Below are 16,821 nucleotides of genomic sequence, written 5' to 3'. Positions count from 1 at the left end.
CGCGTAACGGAGTGAGCTCCCGTGACTTGCCCCGGCTTCTGCCAACCTAGCAGTTGGAAAGCAGGTTAAAAAAATGCAAGTAGAAAAATAGGCACCACCTTTGGTGGGAAGGGAACAGCGTTCCGTGCGCCTTCCACATTGAGTCATGCCGGCCACATGACCACGGAGATGTCTTCAGATGCAAGCCTAACCCCACCCCACCCTTTACTTAAGGAACATGGGTCCATATATTCAGCTGCTGAGCTCCCTCTAAAGATTGACCTCCCTCAATCTTTCCCACAAACGATTTATTGTTAAATTTATACACCAACCATCTCACTGTCCAAGATAATTAAACATGAAGTTATTTAATCCCGCCCCCCCCGGTTCTTCTTCCTAGGATGTTGGAAAACGTAAGAAGGTGGGGGCCTGAGCAACAGAAGGGATTGACTCTGGAGGAGATAAGTGATCAGGGAGGGGTCTAAAGGTAAAGGTTCCCCTCGCACATATATGCTAGTCGTTCCCGACTCTAGGGGGCGGTGCTCATCTCCGTTTCAAAGCTGAAGAGCCAGCGCTGTCCGAAGACGTCTCCGTGGTCATGTGGCCGGCATGACTCAACTCCCGAAGGCGCACGGGACGCTGTTCCCTTCCCACCAAAGGCGGCTCCTATTTTTCTACTTGCATTTTTTTACGTGCTTTCCAACTGCTAGGTTGGCAGAAGCTGGGGCAAGTCACGGGAGCTCCCTCTGTTACGCGGCGCTAGGGATTCGAACCGCTGAACTACCGACCTTTCTGATCGACAAGCTTAGCGTCTAAGACAATGAGCCCTTGCGTCCCTAGGCCCAAAGGAATTGAATATTGAAAGTTTACTTTTCATTGTTCCAGCCCCTAATTTCCTCGGGCCATCCTTGCATTAGATTGGTTAATACGACGGAGAAAGTTTACCAAGGAACTAAAACTAGAACTCCCATCATTTTAGGAAGGTGTCGGCCTGAGAGCATCTCCAGTAAGCTGAATAAAATACAGACTAGCCTTCGTGAGATGAAGACGTATCTTCTGGACGTGATAGGCAAACCTGGTAAGGCGCAGCTCCTTTGCTTTCGTTGACCCAAGTGCGTTCACACAACTACCTTTCCCAACCCAGCTGGGAAATCAAGGATGCCACCTAGTCCTAGGAGACACCAGAACAATTCTGGATTCTGGAAGACCTATGGAAGTGAGCAGACAAGGCCCGTTGGAGGTACCTTGCCTCCCTTATCTTCTAATTCCTTCTCTGTCCTTGCCCTCCTTCCGTGCCCATTGTATTGGGAGAAGTGGAGATGGTTGGAGAACTTCACAGATATTTTATTTATTTGCAGAATTTATATAGCCGTCTATTCGCTCACAGCGACTAGGTGGCTTATAAATAGTAAAACAAAAAAAACAAAAAGAAAGAAAACATTAAAAAAATACCCACCACCCACCCACCCCTGGTGACGGCACACAATTAAATAAGCCATTTGATTGGCTCTTCTGATCCGCTGGCAGAACTACGCTTTCTTGTTGTTAGTTGTGAAGTTGTGTCCAACCCATCGCGACCCCATGGACAACGTCCCTCCAGGCCTTCCTGTCCTCTACCATCCTCTGGAGTCCATTTAAGCTCACGCCTACTGCTTCGATGACTCCATCCAGCCACCTCCTTCTCTGCCGTCCCCTACTTCTTCTCTTACCCTCCATCGTTCCCAGCATGAGGCTCTTCTCCAGGGAGTCCTTCTTCCTTCTCATTAGGTGGACAAAGTCTTTGAGTTTCCTCTTCAGGATCTGGCCTTCTAAAGAGCAGCCAGGGTTGATCTCCTCTAGGACTGACCGGTTGGATGGCCTTGCAGTCCAAGGGACTCAATGCAGAGGTCTTCTTCTCCAGCCCCAGAGTTTTCAGTTTTCACCACGTCTTCAGGACCTTCCAAAAAAGTGGGGACCAGTCTAATTTCTGCAGGGGTGATGTTCCAAAGGGAGGGAGCCATCACCGAGAAGGTCCTTTTTCTGGGTCTCCCCAGGTGGACTTCCTTAGGAGACGGGACCCACAATATTCCTTGTCTCCCTGCTCTAGTGGGTTAGGTGGATGTGACCAGCCAGAGACGGTCCCTCAGATAGCCTGATCCCAAGCCACGAAGGGCTCTGAAGGTGACAACTCAAGGACCACCTATGAACAATAGGTTCTTCCTGGGTTCTTCCAAGGATCAACTCAACGAACAAGAGGTTCTCCTGGGTTCTTCCTAGGATCAACTCAATAAACAAGAGGTTCTCCCTGGATCAACTCAAGGGGAAGCCATAAACAAAATTGTTCCCTTCCGGTTGGTTGCCCAGCTCAAGGACCAAGCAGACTTGACCGTGTCCGGTTGTTTATTTCAGGCCAGCACCAGCTCAGCTTGCAAGCCTTCCACTTCCCCTTGGAGAACACCGCCAGCTACGTGACCATCGTCCCTCTGAAGCCCATGCAACTGAAAACCTTCACGCTCTGCTTCTGGGTCCAGAACAGCAACCAGGGCCGGCAGACTGTCCTCTTCTACTCCACCCCCGAGAGCGAGAACGAGCTGGTCATCAGCGTGGGCATGGCGGTGGGCGTGTGGATTGGGGGCAAGTTCGTGCAGTTTGACCTTCACCGCCGGGCGGAAGACTGGGTCCATCACTGCGTCACTTGGGTCTCCAGCTCGGGCACCATCAATCTGTGGGTCAATGGCGCCGTGGGCACCGCCCGGAACATTCAGAAAAACTACATCGTCCAGAGCGGCGGTACGCCCATCCTCGGCAAGAGGAAGAACGCCATGTTGGACGTCTTCGCCGACGCCTTCTCCGGCTGGATGAGCCACGTCAACCTCTGGAGTTGGCTGTTGGACCAGAATGACATACAGGAGCTCACCCTTTGCAAGCACAGCCAGCAAAAGGGGGACGTCTTGGCTTGGGGGGAGACGCATATGTCCCTCTACGGCGGGGTGACTTTAGGCCCGGACACCAGCTGTAGGTGAATCAGGCCTGGGTTTTGAGGGCCCCTCAAAAAAAAAAAAAAAGCTTCCTTCCTCCCCCCCAAATCTTTGCATTTGCCCGTGCTGGGTGGGACTCTTAACTTCAGTGGGTATAAATTAAGAGGGGTGGGCTTCAACTCTCAGAATTCCCCAGCCAGCTTTGCTTCCTGGCTTCCATTATCCTCCGTGATGGTTCCTTATCTCCCGAAGCTTTGCTGGCTGGGGGATTCTGGGAGTTGAAGTCCACTCCTCTTACAGGCCGGGGGGGGGGGAAAGACCCCCAGAGATTCTAGTGTACTCCCCCCCCCCAATAGGGACTTACGGGTAGGACCAAAAGCTTAAGTCCCAGGCCCAGGCTGACCCACATGCGTGGGGTGTGAAACAAGTCTTTGGTGCAATGTTGGGAGATCTGGAGCTAGGAAAGTCCCAGGTCTACCCCCGCCCCCCCCCAAAAAAATCGAATTAATGGGTTGGGGGGGGGCATCCAAGGGGGTCGAACTCCCCCCTTCCCCACCCTTTGGAGTGCCAGGAGTCAGACAGTGTGGGGAAGGGGGGGGGGGTGTCCTTAGTAACGCTGAACAAAAGATTGCGATCTGATCGTCCAGAGGATTTGCTTCCTTCCACCTGCTAAACAATTTACATTTAAAAGCCTGCATGGCATAAAAAAACTTTCGTTTGTGGCTTGCCGGTTTGTGGGGCCACCAATAAATTCTCCACCAGTTCAACCCCAGGCCTTATTTTCGTGTCTTTGATTTATACTCCCCATCTCTCTCATCAACAATTCAGTATTCATCTGTGGTTGGGAGACCACCAAACTCCTTCGAAGGACAATTCTTAAAATTGTAGGTTTTCCCCCACTCAAATGTACTCTACGCAATGGGCTCCGTGGACCCCGAATTTGATTTATCCTTCTCTGAAATGGTTGTTAGTTGCGAAGTCGTGTCCAACCCATCACGACCCCATGGACAACGTTCCTCCAGGCCTTCCTGTCCTCTACCATCCTCTGGGGTCCATTTAAGCTCATGCCGACTGCTTTGGTGACTCCATCCAGCCACCTCCTTCTCTGTCGTCCCCTTCTTCTTTTCCCCTCCATCGTTCCCAGCATGAGGCTCTTCTCCAGGGAGTCCTTCTTCCTTCTCATTAGGTGGCCAAAGTACTTGTTTCCTCTTCAGGATCTGGCCTTCTAAAGAACAGTCAGGGTGGATCTCCTCTAGGACTGACTGGTTGGATGGCTTTGCAGTCCAAGGGACTTGCAGGATAGATGATAGATAGATAGATAGATAGATGATAGATAGATAGATAGATAGATAGATAGATAGATAGATAGATAGATAGATAGATAGATGATAGATAGATTAGATAGATAGATAGATAGATAGATGATAGATAGATAGATATAGATAGATGATAGATAGAGGATAGATAGATGATAGATAAGAGATCAGATAGATATAGATGATAGATAGATAGATGATAGATAGATAAGTGATTAGATAGAGATAGAGATAGATAGATAGATAGATAGATAAGAGATCAGATAGATATAGATGATAGATAGATAGATGATATAGATAAGTGATTAGATAGAGATAGAGATAGATAGATAGATAGATAGATAGATAGATAGATAAATAGATCAGATAGATATAGATGATAGATATAGATAGATGATAGATAGATAGATAGATAGATAGATAGATAGAGGATAGATAGATGATAGATAGATAAGAGATCAGATAGATAGAGATAGATGATAGATAGATAGATGATAGATAGATAAGTGATTAGATAGAGATAGATAGATAGATAGATCAGATAGATATAGATGATAGATAGAGATAGATAGATGATAGATAGATGATAGATAGATAGATAGAGGATAGATAAGAGATCAGATAGAGATAGATGATAGATAGATGATAGATAGATGATAGATAGATAAGTGATTAGATAGAGATAGAGATAGAGATAGATAGATAAATAGATAGGAGATTAGATAGATATAGATAGATAGATAGATAGATAGATAGATAGATAGATAGATAGATAGATAGATAGATAGATTGATAGATAGATGATAGGTAGGTAGGTAGGTAGATGATAGATGATAGATAGATGTAGGTAGAGAGAGAGAGAGATTAAATAGATGATAGATAGATGTAGGTAGATAGGTAGGTAGATAGAGAGATAGAGAGATTGATTGATTGATAGATGGTGATGATAGATAGATAGATAGATAGATAGATAGATAGATAGATAGATAGATAGATAGATAGATAGATAGATAGATGATAGGCAGGCAGGCAGGCAGGCAGATACAGTAGTTGTTAGTTGTGAAGTTGTGTCCGACCCATCATGACCCCATGGACAATGTCCCTCCATTGGAACAAAACACTCTTGCCTCTTTCCAAACTTTATCCAACAGCTATTTTATTTCGCAGCACTCAAAGTAATAAAATAAAATACATCTGTTTGTGCAAAGTATAATTCCCCTACACTATTGGGGGCAGGGGGAGGATACCCAGCGTAAACAAAACTAAAAAAAAAAAAAACAATCACACACACACACACACAAAATTATTTCAAGATATGTACAACATTTTCTTGGCTATTTCTCAATTTGTGGATGTTTTTTTAAAAAAAAACCATGATTGCTTTGATTCTGGTTAAAAGGGAAACAACCCATCCAAGCTGTTTTGGAAAACAAAATAAAAATGAAAGGGAAAACTGGCAGATTGTTAGGAGCCCAAGTTAAATTCCGTGTAGAAATATCCCCAGGGGTGGAAATCATTTTTAAGGTGGACTCCCCTGGTCTAAATCCGCTGCAGGCTTACCTTCAATGCAGGGATTTGTAGATCTGCCTCCCCCAAAAATGCGTGAGTGATATCTAGCATGTCAGGGATCTTAAGATACTTGGCTAAGACACAACCCTGAGATGCTAGCTTTCTACGTTGAGGGGATCTTTTCCTATCTCAAAACTTTTTAACAACCCGGGATCCTGGTGAAAAAGAGGAGATGGGTTTTGTTTAATTTAGAAGTTTTTCGCTTGAACATTGGGCCAGAAAGGAACACTTTGACACTGGTATATAACACAACACTTGCCAAAATGCAGTTGCGTTATAATACAAGACAGCCAAGGATTGGCCTGATTGGAGGGAAACGAGCCTTTTAATATTAACACATCTGCAAAGTATTCTATTTTCATGTAATCTATCTAAAGCACTTCATCTAACACGTCTTCAAGGGCAAAAATCCTGGGGGAAGAGGTTAAAGATAAAGGTTCCCCTCGCACGTTATGTGCTAGTCGTTCCCGACTCTAGGGGGCGGTGCTCATCTCCGTTTCAAAGCCGAAGAGCCAGCGCTGTCCGAAGACGTCTCCGTGGTCATGTGGCTGGCATGACTCAACGCCAAAGGCGCACGGAACGCTGTTCCCTTCCCACCAAAAGTGGTCCCTATTTTTCTACTTGCATTTTTTATGCGCTTTCGAACTGCTAGGTTGGCAGAAGCTGGGACAAGTCACGGGAGCTCATTCTATTATGCGGCAGTAGGGATTCGAACCGCCGAAATGCCGGCCTTTTTGATCGACAAGCTCAGCGTCTTAGCCACTGAGCCACCGCGCCCCTCTCAAATTTAAGCAACGGTGGGGGTCTTTCCCCCACCGGTTAAATTAGGGTGTTTATCGTAAAAAGAGAACCCCCAGCATTATTATTAAACAAAAATTATTTACATGCTCCCACATAGACAACTTAAATCCATCCCGATTCAGGAACAACAACAAAAAATACTGATAAAATTTTTCAGAGTCCACCCGACGGGGAAACGCGTTTTTTTGCAAGCATGCAGCAATATTAGCTGGATCTCTTCCAAAACAATTATTCCATCGAAATCTCGCTAGTTCCACCGTGGAAGGCAATGGATGGAAAAATAAAATGGCAACGCTTGGTCACTCCCGTTTCTCCTTGAAATATAATGTTTTGAGGCTGCCCCTTGGCCAACAGCGAGGCGAAGAGACGCCAGGCGCGTTGCAAACCGTGAGAGGTTTAAGGCAGGGAGTTCGGTGGGTTTATTTACACGGGGGAATTTCGGTGGTTGCCAAGACCTTACAACGCGCTGCTTTTCTCCCCGTCCATTTTCTTGCTGTACGGCACGGAGATGGCGGTGAAATCCTTCAATTCATCTTTCTCGGCCGGATCTTCGGTACCGTTCCTCTTGGCCATGATCTGGTTGATCTCCATGAAGGTTTTGTTCTTGGTTTCAGGGACAATGAGGAAGACGTAGACCGCGGTGGCCAAGCAGATGGCACCAAAAATTAGGAAACAGTAGGGGCCCAGCCCTTGCTGGAGAAAGGAACAAAGAGATGGGACGTTTGTAAGAGGAGATGGAAGTTGCGCCAGTCGGCAGCTCTGCAAGATATCTTTATTTGGGGAGAAACCTCTGCTCAAAATCAAACTGAGGTTTTGGGTTTTGTAAAGGAAAGAATTAAGCTTTGCCTCTGATCTAAACTTCATGCATTCCTCCATTTTAACAACACAATTGAGCCCAACATTTCCGTTGCTGAGACAGTTGTTAAGCAAATCACTGCCGCTGTTAAGTGAGTAACACAGGTCACACCACCCGCTCAGAGTCAGATTTCTATTTTTGCATCATCATCATCTTTTAACGATCCCCATAATCCCTTGAAGGGTGGAGTCTTGACAACTGAATGCAGCGGAGTATTTACTGGCCAGATGCCCTCACTGTCACCAGTGCGGAGTTGTATTCAGCAGATATATTTCCCAGAGAGAAATCTATCTGCCTCTTCCTAGGATTGAACTCAAAGGTTCCTGATTGTGAGGCAAGAGCTCCACCACAAGGCCACCCCACCGCTCCTCTATTTTTGCATGCTTACACCCATTTAATCAGAATGCTGGGCCAATCCCCCACCCCCTCATTGCAAAAAAAAAATATGTTTTAAAACGATTTTACCTCCAAGTAGCTGAAAACCAGCCCCACGGTGAAATTCGACAGCCAGTGCACCGACCCTCCCACCATGAAGGCAGCTGGACGAGAAGACTGGAGAAACATTTCCATTATCATAACACTTGGAATTGGGCCTACAAGGCAAGAAATTGGAAATAGAGAAGGTGGGTGAATGTCCTTTATCCAAGAAAAGCAAATTCAATTTCCCTCCAACCGCATCTTATGCCTGGCTGAGCTTGCAAGTCGACGTTGGCTACAACCTCTCCGTTGTGGTTGCTTCATGAGGACTAGAAGCTTAGATGCCTAAAAGGAAAGGTTCCCCTCGCACATATGTGCTGGTCGTTCCCAACTCTAGGGGGCGGTGCTCATCTCTGTGTCAAAGCCGAAGAGCCAGCGCTGTCCGAAAACATCTCCGTGATCTTGTAGCATGACTCAACGCCGAAGACGCATGGAACGCTGTTACCTTCCCACCAAAGGTGGTTCCTATTTTTCTACTTGCATTTTTTACATGCTTTCGAACTGCTAGGTTGTCAGAAGCTGGGACAAGTCACGGAAGCTTACTCCGTTACGTGGCGCTAGGGATTCGAACTGCCGAACTGCCAATCTTTCTGATCGACAAGCTCAGCGTCTTAGCCCCTGAGCCACCTACTGGATGCCTATAATATGGTAATTATACATAATTCTATTATACATAATGTTATTAAAGAGATTATTTTTAACAAGATAAAAGCAGCATAAAAAAATGGTGAATAGGACAGGAAATAGGAAAAAAAATAAAAAACCTTTAGACCATTATAAAGGCATTTTATATTTTATCCTCTGTCTCAGGTTACATCAAAATTTCCTGCTTCTGTAATCACTCATGAAACACTAATTTTCTTTCCTCCAAAAAGTCCATCGGGATTTCCAGGCAGAACTAAACGCAATAGTTGACTTTTTTCTAAGTGAAAAATTAATTTTGCCACCTCTTCATGTTGCCGCCCCCTGAGGACTAGAAACATGGAGGAGGCTTTGATTCGAAGAAACTAAATCTCAAGGGCCCTTTGTTTTATAATATCCAGTACAATCAATGTTATAGAGACAATAAATAGATTAGATTAGATTAGATTAGAATAGAATAGAATAGAATTCTTTATTGGCCAAGTGTGATTGGACACACAAGGAATTTGTCTTTGGTGCATATGCTCTCAGTGTACATGAAGAAAAATAAGATAGAATACATTCCTCAAGAATCTTAAGACATAACACTTAGTGAAAGTCATAGGTTACTAATAGTACTGAGTGGAGGGCGTAAATGCATTGACAAGCCAACTTAGATAGAAGGCTGATTTATGAATGTCCTCTGAGCATACACCCACAATATCTACTCACTTGCACCAATGGCGTGTCCCATGACGTAAATAATTACACAGGCAATGCTCAGGTACGGCATCCACCAGATTGCCTAGGGGAAAATTGAAATGATAAATTATAAAAAAATATATATTTAAAAGACGCTGAGACTTTGGAAAGAGTGCAGAAAAGAGCAACAGAGATGATGAGGGGACTGGAGGCTAAAACAGATGAAGAACAGTTGCAGGAACTGGGTATGTCTAGTTTAATGAAAAGAAAGACTAGGGGAGACATGATAGCAGTCTTCCAATATCTCAGGGGTTGCCACAAAGAAGAGGGAGTCAAGCTATTCTCCAAGGCAGCTGAGGGTAGAACAAGAAGCAATGGGTGGAAACTACTCAAGGAGAGAAGCAACTTAGAACTGAGGAGAAATTTCCTGACAGTTAGAACAGTTAACCAGTGGAACAGCCTGCCACCAGAAGTTGTCAATGCTCCAACACTGGAAGTCTTTAAGAAGAGACTGGACAGCCACTTGCCTGGAATAACATAGGATCTTCTGCTTGAGCAGACGGTTGGACTAGTAGACCTCCAAGGTTCCTTCCTACTCTGAAGATGATGATGGACAAGAGACCACTAAGCAATTCTAAGTTATTCTATAATTCTGAAAAGGTTCGCCCCGAGAAGTATTCTAGGAATACTAGTTGTATCTTTATTGTAAGGGCTTTCTCCCAAGATCACATCCCATTAAAGGAAGGAATTATGCTATGATCGAATGTAGGCTAAAATTGTACCACTCTGATCCTCTTTTCCCTTCAAACCAGTCAAAAGCCTTTTTTAAACAACATACCTTGAGATTCAGGGCAATGGTTAACACAACACAAGCGCCACAGCAGATCCCAAAACCGGCCAGAAGCAAAATCCTCCGTCCCAGCGCCTCCACGACAAATACCTACCGAGGTGGGGAAAAAAGCTAGATTGGGAAACTGAAGACCATAAGGCACTGACAAAATTCACCACCATGCCGAGAAGAGCTCCCCCCCCGCCATCCTTCCCTTGCACGCGCCTCCCCAAATCCTACAAACTGCAGTTTGTTGGCAAAATTCTAGTTTTCCACGTTTCTTTCCTAAACAGCTGGGAAGAATAAGAAGCCCCTATTCGAATTGAATTCCCTTTTCTATTTGTTTGGCTTGGAAGCAGTGACATGCAGTCAGGGGAGGCAGGGGAGGCAGAGCCTCACCGCTCTCATCATGAAAATAAAAAACAAATTACTCCAGGAAGCCGTGAAAGTGTCTGGGAGAGGCGCGCGGCTTGGTTTAGCTCCCTGGACATCGCAGCAGCAGCCCCAAGTGTGCCGATCTCGCCATTTTTTGCATCGGGCGAGCCCGCGATCCTTGCAAGGGGAATGGGACCACATGTGAAGGGGAAGGGGACCGCGGCTCGCACTGATCTGAGGCTGGTGCTGAGGAGCCTCCTGCACTTGTGGTCCCATTCACCTTGCAAGGATTCCGGGCTCGCCCGATGCAAAAAATGCCTAGGTAACATCATCAGTGCTAGAAGGAAGTGTGGGGTGGGGGAAGGAGGAGAAAGGAGAAGTTTCTCTTCTCAGAAATGTCTTCTCAGTGGAGCTGTAGCAGCCTGCCTGTCCCTTTCTGACATTTCTGAGAAGAGAAACTTCTCCGGTCAGGCTGCGCCCGTGCGATCGGAGAAACCACATGGTTTGATGACGTCACCAGCCTCACCAGCCATAAACCTCACCGCACGTCACTGCTTGGAAGTCGTCCTCAACTTACGACCGCAACGCCGCTCAAAATTTATGCGGCTCAGTGGGAGTTTGTTAGGTGAGCTTTTGCCCCGTTTTCCAAGCTTTCTCGCCACGGTTGTTAAGGGAATCTGGGGACTGACTTCGCTTGTCAGGAGGTTGAAAAAGGGGGATCACGTGACCCTGGGATGCTGCGAGCGTCATAAATACGAGTCGGTGGCCAAGCGAATGAATTTTGAGCGCACGAAGAGGCAAAAGTTGTAACTGTGAAAAACAGTCCCATTTTCTCAATGCCGTTGTAACTTTGAATGGCCAGTAAATGAACTGTCGTAAGTTGGGGAGGGGGATCGTATCTCTCTCTCTCTCTCTCGAAGACAAATCAGAATAAATCATACCGCAATAATAGTCATGAATACGTTAACTGCTCCTGTTCCCACGGTCACATACTGGACGTTGTTTTCTTCTATTCCTGCGTTCGAGTAGATCCGATCGGCGTAATAATACACCTGCAAATCAGATGGAAAACAGGGTTCAAGAGAGTGAATTTGACGTCCCCTGGTCTCTACGGCCTCAAGATTTCCTCGTGGTCTCCTCTCCCAATAGCTGAATTTGACACTCATCCCTCATCTCTGCAGCCTCAAGATTTCCCTGTGGTCTCCTCTCCCAATAACTGAATTTGACATTCATCCCTAGTCTCTACAGCCTCTCAAGATTTCCCTGTGGTCTCCTCTCCCAATAACTGAATTTGACACTCATCCCTAGTCTCTACAGCCTCTCAAGATTTCCCTGTGGTCTCCTCTCCCAATAACTGAATTTGACACTCATCCCTCGTCTCTGCAGCCTCAAGATTTCCTCGTGGTCTCCTCTCTCAATAACCAAATTTGACATTCATCCCCTGGTCTCTACAGCCTCAAGATTTCCTTGTGGTCTCCTCTCCCAATAACCGAATTTGACACTCATCCCTTGGTCTCTACAGCCTCTCAAGATTTCCTTGTGGTCTCCTCTCCCAATAGCTGAATTTGACACTCATCCCTCATCTCTGCAGCCTCAAGATTTCCCTGTGGTCTCCTCTCCCAATAACTGAATTTGACATTCATCCCTAGTCTCTACAGCCTCTCAAGATTTCCCTGTGGTCTCCTCTCCCAATAACCGAATTTGACATTCATCCCCTGGTCTCTACAGCCTCAAGATTTCCTTGTAGTCTCCTCTCCCAGTAACCAAATTTGACACTCATCCCCTGGTCTCTACAGCCTCAAGATTTCCTTGTGGCCTCCTCTCCCAATAGCTGAATTTGACACTCATCCCCTGGTCTCTACAGCCTCATGATTTCCTCGTGGCCTCCTCTCCCAATAACCACCACACACATACACGCCAACCCAGTTTACAGATTTTTCTTTCAATCTTTGACTTCAATCCTTTCAACTCTCCACACATTATCACGAGAAGGGGGAAAAAACGAGCGAGGGGAGAGACTGGATGACCTCTAGGGGACACCGTACCTCTTTAAAAGCATGCCGCTGAGTGGTTCTTACTTACCGCGTTGACCCCAGACAGCTGCTGCCCCATCATCATGACGATAATGGAGATGAGCTGCCAGCGAAGGCCTGGATAGGTGAAGAGGGTCAAGACGGACATCCGTCCCTCAGCTTTCTCCGCTTGGTCTTCCTGCCGCATCTCGTCCATCTCGTCTTCCACGTCATCCGAGCCTCGCAGCTTCCTCAAAGCTGAACCCAAAGCAGGGAAAAAGACAAGAAACATAAAGATCTAGGATGGATAAGAAGCCGGGATGAGAGCAGGGCACGCTGGGAATTGTAGTTCAGTTACCCCTGAGGACCACAAAAATTATCCCTCCATTAAGGGGGGTGTATTGAGTGATGCGGTGTCCTAGAGGGGGAGCTCTCACCTCACAATCAGGAGGCTGCGAGTTCAATCCTAGGCAGAGGCAGTTATTTCTCTCTCCGGGCACCATGAGAAAATATCTGCTGAACAAAACTCCGCCTTGGCGACAGGGAAAGGCATCCGGCCAGCAAACACTCTGCTAGCTCCATTCAGTTGCCCAGTCTCCACCCCGCGAGGGATCATGGGGTCATTAGACGAAGATTAAGAGGGATGTATTAAACAGAGCCCAAACTATTGGCAGTCCTTGACTTACGACCGAAAGATTTGAGCCCAAAATTTCCATTGTTAAGCGAGACAACTGCTAAGTCAATTCCGCCCCGTTTTACGACCTTCCTTGCCATGAATCACCGCCGTTAAGTTACTCACACGGTTGTTAAGGGAATCTCGCTTCCCCGTTGCCTTGGCTTTTCAGAAGGCCACAAAAGGGGGTCGCATGACTCCAGAATACTGTGACCGTCATAAATATGAGTCAGTTGCCAAGCATCTGAATCTGGATCAACTGACCTTGGGAATGTTGCAACGGTCGTGTAGTGTAGGAAAAAAAATCACATTGCCAAAAAGTCAGTACCGCTGCAACTTCAAACAGTCACTAAAGGAATTGTTATAAGTGGAGGACTGTCCGTATAACCAAGCAATGCTCCTTTCCACTTTCCATTATGGTAGGCAAAACACTGGGAGGCGGGTAGAGGTAGTCCTTGACTTAAAACAGTTCATTTAGTGACCAAAGTTACAACGGCACTGAAAAAAGTGACTTAGGACCATTTTTCACACTTAACGACCATCTCCACGGTCACACGATCAACATTCAGACAATGGGTTCACATTTAAGACGGTCGCAGTGTCGGGGTGGGGGGCCCCGCGATCCCCTTTTGCGACCTTCTGGCTAACCAAGCCAGCTTCACTTAACAACCGTGCTGCCAATTTAACAACCACGGTGATCCGCTTAACGAATGCGGCAAGAAAAGTCGTCGAACGGGGCAAATCTCACGTCAGGCCTGCAGCCATTTTTTTTCTTTTGGGGTCTTTGGCCTGCCACACTTTCTATTATTCCGCTATGCCTTTTCTATGGTGGGAAAATGGGAGGGGGGATTGTATGGGGTTAGACGATATGTAGCCATAACAAATGTCTTTCTAGAAATCTAAGGTCACCCTTTGTCTCTGAACCTCTGCACCTGACCGGAATTGGGTGGGTGGAACTGATTGGGCCATGTGATGGTCTTGTGGGTGCGGGGGGCAAGATCTTGAACTCAATCGTGGTTGTTGAACTCAATTGTGGTCGTAAGCTGAGGACTACCGGTGTACCAAGAAGCTGGAAATGTACCTGTTCTTGCGCCCTCTTCATCGCCTTTCTGGATAAGCAGATACCTTGGGCTCTCAGGGAAAAATGGCAGGAGGATAAGCTGTAACGCAGCAGGGACCCCCGTCAGACCCATGAGGATCGGCCAACCTGCAGAGAAAGAGGGAGACGCGTCACAACACGTGACAATGCCTGCAGCAATCCCCGTCCTTTCAAACACTCCGCAATGCCTACGCCAATCCCCGTCCTTCCACAATTCCTTGCAACAACGGCTACACTAATCCCCATGCCTGGCACAACACCCAGCAATGGCTACACCAATCACCATCCTTGCACAACACCCGTAATGACGTCTACATCAATCCACGTTCTCGCACAACACCCAACAACAACATGTACACCAATCCCCGTGTCAGGCCTGCAGGCATCTTTTCTTTTGGATCTTTGGCCTGCCACGCTTTCTATTATTCTATTTTGCATTTCCTATGGTGGGAAAACGGGAGGGGGGATTGTACGGGGTTAGATGATTATGTAGCCATAACAACATTCTTTCTAGAAAGCTAAGGTCATCCTTTGTCTCTGCACCTCTGCACCTGACCGGATCCGGATGGGCGGAACTGCCAGCGTGGCAGTGGGAGATTGGACCACGTGATGGACTTGTGGGTGTGGGGGCAAGATCTTGAACTTTCAGCTGGGTGGGGAAAACTGGGACGCCTTCAGATTCGGGTTTTCCCAGATGTGCCAACATGGCTCTCTTAATCAATTGGAACTTTGAGCAATACTTTGCCTCGGACTCTGATTTAATTTTGGATGCTATTTGGAACCTGGACACCCTATTCTTGCACAACACCCCGCAACACCGCCTACAGCAATCCCCAAACTCCGGATTACCTTCGGCGCTTCCAAGGATCATTCTCATCCCAAGAATCTGAGCCGCCAGGATTCCCACCGTGATGAACAGCTGCGGCATCACCCCGATGGCTCCTCGGAGGTTTTTGGGGGACATCTCACCAAGGTACATGGGAACGACGTTGGAAGAAAGGCCTAACACGGAAAACGAGAACAGATTCGGGAGGATATCGGGGTACAGACCCTTAAAGGTAAAGGTTCCCTTTGCACACATGTGCTAGTCGTTCCCGACTCTAGGGGGCGCTGCTCATCGCCATTTCAAAGCCAAAGAGCCAGCGCTCTCCAAAGACGTCTCCGTGGTTATGTGGCCGGCATGACTCAACTCCCAAAGGCACACGGAATGCTGTTCCCTTCCCACCAAAGGTGGTTCCTATTTTTCTACTTGCATTTTTTACCTGCTTTCAAACTGCTAGGTTGGCAGAAGCTGGGACAAGTCACGGGAGCTCACTCCGTTAGGCGGCGCTAGGGATTCGAACCGCCGGACTACAGTTCCCTTCCCACCAAAGGTGGTTCCTATTCTTCTACTTGCATTTTTAAACGTGCTTTCTAACTGCTAGTTTGGCAGAAGGTGGGACAAGTCACGGGAGCTCACTCCGTTACGTGGCAATAGGGACTCGAACCGCCGACCTTTCTGATTGACAAGCTCAGTATCTTAGTCACTGAGCCACCACTCAGTGATTCCTTGATTTCCCTAGCCCTTTTGCTAAATACTTTTTAACTTGGAAGGCTGGTGGACTTCAACTCCCAGAACTCCCCGCCTCTTTTTAACACGGAAATGGAAAACGGCCTCTAAAATGGCCGAGGTTGCCCTTCGTCTTAGCGCTGAGGTCTCACCTGCACAGATTCCGATAATGATACGGCAAATGATGATCACTTCGAAGGTCTTGGCTACCTTGGAGATCCCCATGAGGATGGCAGGGATGATGGAGAAGATGTTGTTGATGAGGAGGGTGCCTTTTCTGGAAAAGAGGAGAACATCTCAAGAGCTTCAGAAGATTCAACCTGGAGCTCTAAAAGGATGAAGGTCTGGCCTTCAAGACCTTCTTCCTCTTTAGACAACACCTTTCCATGGTCCACAGAAGACCATCCCAGGAGGTCCTCTTTGCTTGGACTTTCAACCACACCCAGGAGGAAAGACAAGCTAGATGTTTCTCCTGGCACTGTGGATGTTTTCTACCGCCCAGGCTAGCAGGAGCCTCACACCCGGGCCAGGATGCAAATTGTGCAAACAAAGAAGAAGGAAACCCACCTGCCGCAGTTGTTCACCATAGGCCCCACCATCAGCGATCCAAAGAACCCCCCAAGTGGGAAGAAGGACACACTCAGAGACCAGAGGGCGGTCATCAAGCTCTCATCCATATATTTATTGTATCGTCCCTGGTAGGTCTCATTGTAAAATTGTTGCATGAACTGGAAGGGTAGATGGAAGAAAGGACCAATTAGAAAAGGACCAACAAGAACCCCAACTTCTGGTGGTGGTGGACCTCCAGTGGGTTGGGTACCCATCATCCTCAGCCAGCAAAATTTGAAGGTTAACAACAGTAGGATTTAAGGAATATTAAAAGTACGTCATTTGGGCTGAAACTCACAGGTACTTCTTTCTCTTAGAAAATTCTATTTTATATCAAGCACCACAGAGCAATTAAAGAGTACGGTCACCATGTGTTTTACTGCTCAACTGTATGACT

General features: G+C 46.9%; 2 protein-coding genes across 4 annotated transcripts in view; one reads left to right on the top strand and one right to left on the bottom strand.

The window, feature by feature from the left end:
- The window catches only part of CA6 (carbonic anhydrase 6), a 261,946-nt gene extending 258,852 nt beyond the window's left edge, over positions 1–3,094 (top strand). For all 3 annotated transcript variants that reach the window (XM_081954962.1, XM_081954960.1, XM_081954961.1), the window contains 2 exons: positions 959–1,057; positions 2,368–3,094. In XM_081954962.1, coding sequence (XP_081811088.1) covers positions 959–1,057; positions 2,368–2,981 — 713 coding nt within the window. In that variant the 3' untranslated portion in view covers positions 2,982–3,094. The remainder of the gene's footprint in view (positions 1–958; positions 1,058–2,367) is intronic.
- Positions 3,095–5,388: 2,294 nt separating this feature from the next.
- Positions 5,389–16,821, bottom strand: part of LOC309393117 (solute carrier family 2, facilitated glucose transporter member 5-like) — a 28,265-nt gene continuing 16,832 nt past the window's right edge. The window contains exons 5-14 of the mRNA XM_081954963.1: positions 16,383–16,543; positions 15,968–16,092; positions 15,116–15,268; positions 14,249–14,374; positions 12,565–12,752; positions 11,424–11,534; positions 10,117–10,218; positions 9,309–9,381; positions 7,944–8,071; positions 5,389–7,315 (exon numbers count right to left, since the gene is read on the bottom strand). Of these exons, the coding sequence (XP_081811089.1) occupies positions 7,079–7,315; positions 7,944–8,071; positions 9,309–9,381; positions 10,117–10,218; positions 11,424–11,534; positions 12,565–12,752; positions 14,249–14,374; positions 15,116–15,268; positions 15,968–16,092; positions 16,383–16,543 (1,404 nt within the window). The 3' untranslated portion in view covers positions 5,389–7,078. The remainder of the gene's footprint in view (positions 7,316–7,943; positions 8,072–9,308; positions 9,382–10,116; positions 10,219–11,423; positions 11,535–12,564; positions 12,753–14,248; positions 14,375–15,115; positions 15,269–15,967; positions 16,093–16,382; positions 16,544–16,821) is intronic.

Source organism: Natrix helvetica (assembly GCF_964273705.1).
Source record: "Natrix helvetica genome assembly, chromosome: 5".
NCBI lineage: Eukaryota > Metazoa > Chordata > Lepidosauria > Squamata > Natricidae > Natrix > Natrix helvetica.
The sequence above is the reverse complement of the archived record's forward strand: the minus strand, read 5'-3'. Positions and strand labels throughout refer to the sequence as shown.